Here is an 8,642-nt window from a genome sequence, read left to right as displayed (position 1 = left end):
CCATATGGGCAGTCTAAGTAGAAGAGAGAACAGGTATTGAATCCCATTTTACAGATGTAGAAACTGAGGCACAGAGAAGTTAAGTGACTTGTCCAAAGTCACAGCAGGCAAGTAGCAGAGCCAAGATTAGAACCTAGGTCCTCTGGCTACCAGGCCCATGCTTTTTCCATGAGGCCCCACCTACTACTTCCCACCCTGTTGAATTCCGAGATTGCTACCTCCTTTCCACGGTCACACCAATGATCCCCCAATGGCAGCATAGTTAATTCACAACAAAGTTCTGCTGGGTTCAAACCTAGAGATAAAAAATTGTTTGAAAATGACCCTTTTTGTGCACCAGCCGTAACAAAACTTGGGTTGGGCCAGGGAGGAAGGTAGGGATGTCTGAGTTGTGATAAAGTTACTCAAAAAATGGTGCAGTGGAGAGATACTAATGATGACTAATGCCAGATAGCCTAAAGATGCTTCAAATCACTCAGAAGTAATAGAATTACTGAATTAAGGCTCTTTATAAGGCAAATCCAATATTATTCATCAAAACCAAACCTATATGCATCATTAGTACTGTGAGATGATACATCTTAAGCAGATTATTTCTTTCTCTTTTTACTACTTGAATACTAATTTTCAACAGTGTGAAATGTATTAAAGCCTAATGAGAGTTATCCAACTCTGGAAAAATAACAACCACCTTGAAGAGAGCTGAGCATAACAAAAGGCATCAGGGATGGGATATTTTATGAAAATGTTTAATTCAACTGTTTCTTTGGAATGTAGTAGTCATAGTTTGGAATTTGTTACAGTTCAGTTCTATGTGGTTTTATGCTACTCAGTGTCTGAGAATACAAATGTCATTTAAAGTTAAGGCTTCGCTGTTCATTCTGAAACAACAATTTACAAGTGTCATATTGTCATAGAAAATAAAAATTTCTGTAAAAAAAATTTGCACAAAATTTTATGATGGTACAAAACATGAAGCAATAATATACCAGTAAAATGAAACCATTTTACTACAGAAGATTTTATAGTTTTTCAATAAAGAAAAAATATGTTATTTTACACTTTAAAAATTATGAAACAATCTAAAACAATATAAACTGAACATTTTGTAACACTGCCTTTACAAATTAATAACTTTATAAACATATAATTTTTAAATATATTTATCAGTGCAAGATACTTTTTTAATTTAAAGTTGCAGTATCATTTTTCCTTTGTTGAGGGCAACTTTAAGTCCATTACCGTCTGAAAAATTGAGTCCTTAGTGCTTTAATCCTATTATGATTGTAAGGATCAGATTCCTTCAGGAACAAAACCTATTCTTCTTTTTGTCGTGATCAGTTCTCTAAAACAAAGAAACAAGACGGATTTCCAATCCACTTAAACCAAGACGAAAGAACCGTCCTCACTAGGTTGTATATATAATTCCCATTAGTGTTTGAAAGATAACTATGGTTTTCATGGCTGGGGCGGGGAGAAGGGGGCGTCCCTAAATAATTATATACAACATGACACGTACAATAAAAACAATAAAACATTCTTTGGATTAACTGACGTGCTGCCTCGTAACAGGCTGTTAAATTTGCTGAGAAGGAGGAGCCTTAAATCCTTAACCTCACTGAGGGCTTTCTACTTAGACAGACTAAAGGGAAAGACTTGAAGGTAAACAAGCCTTGAAGCTTTCATCAGAGCCAGCATGTAGTGTGGTTAAGAGGACTTTTAATATCTACAGTATTTTGATTTTGCTATTTTGGCCTTATCTGAAAATAATTCAGTCCCAGATTCCACAATTGTTCTTAGTTATTCCCTAAAATTTATTACACTTTCATCTATTTCCTCCCAGAAAAATATCTGAAACTTGAACTGCCCTCTAGTTAGTACTTAATCAATTCTAGCACAAATAAAAAGGCTCAAATTGCTCGATTTGTATAGTTGGATCTGAAATCTCATTGCTTTTATATCTAGATAGATATTAGGGATAGGGCTTCCATTTTTCCTCAGAACTCATTTATTCTTCAATTAGTAGCACCCTATTAAAATTGTTTCCCTTAAATTTAACTCTGAAATGACTGGTTTCAGAGTTTCTTCTTAAGACTAATTTTGATAAGGATAAAAAGACAAGTTTAATGGCTCAAGGAAAAAAGATACTGTCACTTTAAGCAGTTAACAAGAGGCCCAAAGTTAGACTTTGGAGGGTAAAGTTAGGAATTTTCCCTTATTTATTTTTTTAAACACAAAGTCTAGTAAAATCCTTTGCCATTACCAGCAAGTTAAAGCTGCAAGTTTCTTTTCTTGATAGTGGCAAATGCTTATGCAAGCTAACAAGAGAAAAGACAGAGAGAGGAGAGGAAGAGTTTACATTTGAAAATACATTCCATATGAAAGAACAATAAAAGGGGGATATTGCAGCTTTATACAAAAGGGTCAAGAGACATGAAATTGAACTACAGAAAAGCAGAACCATCAAGCCAAGTTGCCAAATCTGATTAGCTGTTGCCTTCCGGTGGCCAATGTCTTACCCTAAAATATACTTTCTTTTTTGTCAGTGAGCCACCGGGGATTGATTAAAGACAAGGGCTGTTACGAGGGCAGGAAACAGAGTGGTCGTTAATGTTAACACAATGAGAACCAGTACAAACAAAAAGGCACTTGAGAGGACATACATTAGCCAGTGCCAAGGACTTTTTGTTGAAATTAGAGGCAGTACACTCAATTGCCAGTCGTGTCTGATGATGGCACATTATTCTGTATGGAGTTCACTACCACAAAATTTTGTACAACACTGAAAACATCAAGAAAATTTGACCGTATTGCTTCGTAAACAGAGCTGACACACTATTCCCGTACTGATGCTACAGTACGTTTTAAAAACACCCTAATCCTTCTTTGCCTATGCACATCACAAGCAATTATACACAAATACAGGTGCAGGAGTCCACTGTGTTGCTGTTTCTCCAATAGTTTCCGGGCACTGAACTACAGGCAGCATGTCCAAACGAAGGACCCCACTGAATACACTTGGTGACAGCATCTTGGATTTTGCACAATTAAAAAAAATCCATCAAAAGATAACAAGAAAGGGGGAAAAAAAGACTAAATGAATTAAGTCAATCATACTTGGTCTCAACACCAGCATCTGATTACTTCAAATCAAACCAACAGAAAAAGCTGACTGTACATGATTCAGATTGTTAACACACATTGTTGTCCATATTTGTCGGCTATACTCATTGAAGCTCCTGAGAAAAGCTTGGCTCAGCGTTATCAACGCACTCTTCAGCCTGGACAGTAAAAGCAGATCAACACTTCCCCAGCACGCTCAAATCACGTCTTTCCCCTTCAGGTCCCTGACTCCTCTTTTTATCCGTCTGCCTTTCATGCCTCGGAGTAAGTAGTCTGTGTGTTCAGTTTGTCTTTTTTCAACTTCACACCATCCACAAGTTCAAAGTTATAATTCTCCAGTGCAGACAAGTTTCTTTCTGACATGCCATTATGCCAACAGGCACAGTACAGGACCACTCCACAGATGGCTCCCAAAAGGACGCCCAGGGCACTCATGGCAATAATTGTAATGAGGATGGGGTCCAAGGTCTTCAACACGTTGCCAGGCTTTCGAGAGATGTTTTCGTCGCCTTCTCGACTTCCTCCATATCCCGGCGTGCCCCCTACGGTGGAATAAATAATTGCCTCTGTGAGCACTGTCGTGATCGAAGATGAGAGCAGAGGACAAAAAAAGGAGAAAGACGCTGCTCTGTACCTTCCCCTTCCCATCACTAAGGGCTGTGAAGGAGCATCTGAGGGCAGAGCTCCCCTCTTCATCTGCCCGATCATTTTCTGGGCAGGATTTGACTTCCATATGCTGTGCTGAGGTGAAGTTACAGAGGTCAGAAGGATGCCAGGGGGTGCTGTGAATTTTTGACACCAGCTACTTAGCCTTTGGAAAATATTGTCCCTTGTTCTATGGCAAGGGTCATCTTCCGCTCTAATTTAGATTTCACGCAGACCCTAGAGTCTGTGGTGTCTCCATCTGTGCAAATCATACTCTGACAGATACTTGGTCATTATGCTTTGCAAAATGCTTAGTCACACACTTGCCCACTGAAGGTCTTCAGACATTCCCGGTACATTAGACTGAGTCCAAACACAGACATAAGGAAATACTCAACTCTCCCCTTTTATGTGGTGGAGGCTCCAACCCCACTGTATATTTCACACATGGGCATACTCTGCTCCAGTGTAAAATCTTCACCTCAAGCCACAATCTTTTCCTGAGTCTATAATGGTTTCACTCCAGGCAATACAAAGCTTTCAAGACTCTACTAAATTTTACAGCTAAAAAATGAAAAGGTTTTTCAAAGCAAGGCTTGCCTTGTTTGGGAAAGAATAATACCTAGTAAATAACTCACACTGAAAAGAATGCCTTGAATGAATGATCGATGCCTTTATACAGCTTTGACTGTTTTACTGGAGAGAACAGCACTGCCCTGCAGAGCGGTCATCAGGTGAAATCTTTTCAGGAGAGTATACCCAAGGATTAACAACAGAAAAAGGTTGTTCCTAATTAACCCGTAAAAATGAAATGTGAACTGAAAATTTTAGCACAGTTGGTAGGGTGGTCAGCCATGCAGTTTGCTATAGAACAGTCTGCTTTTCAGCTGGCCTGACCCACATCCAGTTCTGATATGGTACTGGAAGCCTTAATATTTTGATGATTTTTTTTCAGCATCGAGCCTTTGTCTGCCATGTTTCCTGCGCCTCAGGCCTAAGCCAGACTTCATATGGATTTAGGCTAGGAAAGCAAAGGTTCTGAAGCAACTGGGTTATCGTGAAGAAACACTGTAGCTCATGTGAAATCTAGCAGACTACAGATAAGTGGCAGCCATGGGACACCATTATATCACACTTTGGGTTGGAAGAGGTCTGGATAAAGTCATATGCACCTTATATCTGATTTTGGGGAGTGCTGTTGTTGGCCATCCTGGTGCACAGCATTTAATTTGTTTAGATTGACAAATATTCAAGTCAAATTAACCAAAAATAATGTGCAGTAGGATGCTAAACTGGAAGAACATAATGAAGGGACAAAATCATTTTAAAATTGTTTTTAAACAATTTCCAATGAGGTTTAAATTACAATGTGGACTCTGTAACTAAGAACCACAAGCCACGTGTTAAATGTATTTGCCAGTCTAGAGCGTGCAGTCATATAAATAGATCAGATACATTTGTGAATGTAACAGTTCATTTACAGCTGCAAAAGACATTGATAAGGCTGCTACGGCCATCAGTCTGAAAATGAGGTGCTATCTGGGGAAATGGCTGGGGATCCTGGAGAAGCCAGCTAGTGCCCAACATGTGCCTTGGCTTGATCAGGGTTAGCTGTGCAAAGATGGACTGGGGTTACTCATGATCCCCTTGCTCTCCCTTTCTCCTCCAGGTTCTTTCTGGTCTTTTTGGCTGGGCGGTGGGAAGGAGGTCTGAAACTCCTGTCAAATACTAGGGCCCCACTATGTAGTCATGGCTGATGGGTTGAGTGAGCACAGAAGTATCTGTGGTCACCGAGACAACCTGTGTCCCTATAGGGACCTATTATGCAAACCCAGCTCTGTTATTACTTAATTTCAAGCCACTTAACTTCTCTGTGCCCCAGTTACCTCATCTGTAAAATGGGGATTAACACTGTGAACTCCATGTGGGACAGGAACCGTGTCCAACCTTATTACTTTATTTCTACCTTAATGCTTAGAACGGTGCTTGGCACATAGTAAGTGCTTAACAAATATCACAATTATTACTATTATTATTTGAGAGCAGCCTGGCTGGGGGTGGGACCACACATACTCTCAGTTTCTGGGATTCAGCTCAGACTTTTTGGTGTGTAGGGCGATACCTAGAGCAGCAGTAGCCACAACAGAGCAGTTGTAAAACCAAGGAAATCTGCCAGAAGAATCAGAGCTGGATAGAGGAGTGGGGCAAACAAAACTAATAAGCAATCCAAGTCAAACTTTTGTAGATCAGGAAGGGCAAGGACGGTGATGAAACATAAGGGATCACCCATACCGTTCTCCCTCCGGTGCCGCGCAATTCATAGTAAGAGTTCTAGTTGGCCTTCACAAGATGTCAACAGTGGGTGCTTTTCCCAAGACCAAGACTATGACCCAATGCTTGCTGGGGAGCAGAGATGCAATGTGTTCCATGAGGCCTGCACTCTGGGGCAAATGGGATCTAAGAACAGATTCTCCTGAGAGACTTCGTAGACCACCCTTAAGGAGTAAGACATTGAAGTAATCCAAACCACAGCTTCTGAACTGAGACAAAGATTGATTTCTGAATGCACTACAATTCCAGAAGGCCTTTTGACAAACACAATGGTGATTTTAAAGGAACTGGGAAGCAATACAATTTTACCTGTTTCGTGATTTTTGTTTTCTGAGTCCTTATCCATATCCGTCGATTCTAACAATTCAAACAAAATTGGTGGTGATTAGAACTGCAAACACCGAACGTCACATCGGCAAATGAGGTCCCTCAGCCTCATCCTATCCATCACTCTTATGGAGTTCCTTTTTGTTTTGTCCAAACTGTTAAACACTCGCAGAAAAGTGTGCTCGCCCACGGTGTTTTGGAGGAATCAGGTGGATTTTGTCCCTCCTTGGGATAAGAAGCTAAAAGTGGGGGAATATTAAAAGTAAATCTTATCGATCAGAGGATTCTTATGTGATTATCAATGCCAAGGTCACATGGCAGAGCTCGATCAGGTTGAACGGGTTGGTGGGCATCTGTCAGAGAAGAGGGAACACACTCTGAACCCAAGGGTCAGGCAGTCTGTGAGGCAATCTAGTCTGTCATCAGATTAGGTGCACATGACATGGGCTCTCAGGGTAAAAGGGGCTACTGAACTGAATTATCTTCATAACTGCTTTTTTTTTTTTTAAAAAAAAGGGTTTTGTTAAGTGTTTACTGTATGTTAAGCAACGTTCTAAGCACTGGGGTAGTTATAAGTTAATCAAGTTGGACACAGTCCCTGTCTCACATGGAGCTCAATCCTCTGCTTCATTTTGGTTGGGGCGACCTAGTCTGGGTATGCTAAGGAAAGACCTGCAGTCCTTTTCACATGGAATGCATGACTTCACTATTTTATCTCATGGTTTACATGGGTTGTTGCTGATTTTTTTGTTGTTGTGGTTGGTTTTTTTGACCCAAACCCCAAACATACACACAGCTCTCCACTTCATTTTACCTGTGGAAATCTTCCTTTACCAATTAATAGCAACACTGCCATCAGTGTCACCTTCCAGTATGAAAGACAGAAATAGATGTATTAGTTGAATATATTGCATTAGTTATGGAGGCTTATCTGGGATAGCCAGTGGAATATTTAGCCCTGAAAAATTCTCATTTCTTTAAAGATGTGATGAATATCTTCAATATCTGCCCAATGGGCTGTTAAATATGACATTTTCTTAAAAGACATCCAGCCACTGCTTTTATTCTAATGCTACTCAGTCTGCTGCTACCAGTGACAACCCTCACATTACTGTTAAACATCAGCGAGCGAGAACATTCAACAGACTTGAGGATAATAGCTTTGGGAATTAGTGTAATGGACAAAGTATCCATAACAAAAATCAGGCTTTCTTTGTCTTAAATTTGATAAATGCATGTGGCTCATTCACTTATAACTAATGCATCATATTGTCAAATGATGTATCACACAAAAGTTTAAATGTAGTAAAAGAAGCTTAAGACTAATGGCTGTGCTGTTAACATTGTCGTTAATAATGATTCTACTGGTAATTAATGCATAAAATGATTATGGATCAGGAATCAGTCCATGCTATCAACAGAACCTCTCTCTAATACACGATTATAGTGCTAATTTCACTTATTATTGTGCCGCATTTCAATTACTTCTTGGTTCAGAAGCCTCCATTCATTTATGTCAATGCACAATGAAGTTGATCAGGGAGTAATGGGGTTGGAGTTCCTTAAGCGAATGATCCCTAGATTGCATGGCTCTGGACTTCCGAGTCGCCCAAAAGAGATGAACCTACATCGACTAAGCTTCTGCTCTGGCACGAACAAATCAAACGTTTCCGAAGACCCAATTAGAACAGCAGACTGGGTTGTTAAATATTAAACGGCTGGGTTCTATATCTTAAGTAGGGCACTGGCCTCTAATTTCAAAAGGTACAGCTGTTGTGACTACCGCTGAAAATCTCATTCTACATGAGTAAAACAGAGGTCATTACAATAGAAGAAACACTGCTTTGGGAAAGTCTTACAGACACTTAGTGTGTTGGAAGCTCGTACTTACTTTTACAGTCCTCTTGGGAAATACGATTATTAATACTAATGTCATCAACTGCAATTCCTCCATGATTTCCTTTTCCAATTTCTCCTTCAACAATCACCTAGCAAAATTAGATCGATTTCACAATGTTTAAATGTTCATGCCAAGTAGCTGTGTTTACAAATGCTTATTCAGTTCTAGCGCGGCATACAAATTACATTCACAAGACTTCTTATAAGCACACGCTTTGCTCATCAATCACTATTAGCTCGGTGGTAATGGTGTAGAATAGCACTTCACACCTTTTTTGGTAGAATCTTTAAAATTAGAAAGAATGGCCAATGAAAGG

The 8,642-nt window shown here is 39.7% G+C and overlaps 1 protein-coding gene across 7 annotated transcripts in view; it reads right to left on the bottom strand.

Moving 5' to 3' along the window:
* Positions 1 to 730: 730 nt before the first annotated feature.
* The window catches only part of NRP1 (neuropilin 1), a 126,247-nt gene continuing 118,335 nt past the window's right edge, over positions 731 to 8,642 (bottom strand). For 5 of the 7 annotated variants that reach the window (XM_007667815.4, XM_029077337.2, XM_007667816.4 and 2 more), the window contains 3 exons: positions 8,318 to 8,414; positions 6,409 to 6,456; positions 731 to 3,665 (listed from right to left, as the gene is read on the bottom strand). In XM_007667815.4, the coding sequence (XP_007666005.2) occupies positions 3,376 to 3,665; positions 6,409 to 6,456; positions 8,318 to 8,414 (435 nt within the window). In that variant the 3' untranslated portion in view covers positions 731 to 3,375. The remainder of the gene's footprint in view (positions 3,666 to 6,408; positions 6,457 to 8,317; positions 8,415 to 8,642) is intronic. The other 2 variants (XM_029077338.2, XM_029077339.2) reach the window with 1 other exon arrangement.

The sequence above is a fragment of the Ornithorhynchus anatinus genome, chromosome 13, assembly GCF_004115215.2.
Source record: "Ornithorhynchus anatinus isolate Pmale09 chromosome 13, mOrnAna1.pri.v4, whole genome shotgun sequence".
Taxonomy (NCBI): domain Eukaryota; kingdom Metazoa; phylum Chordata; class Mammalia; order Monotremata; family Ornithorhynchidae; genus Ornithorhynchus; species Ornithorhynchus anatinus.
This window is presented reverse-complemented; position numbering and strand designations above follow the sequence as displayed.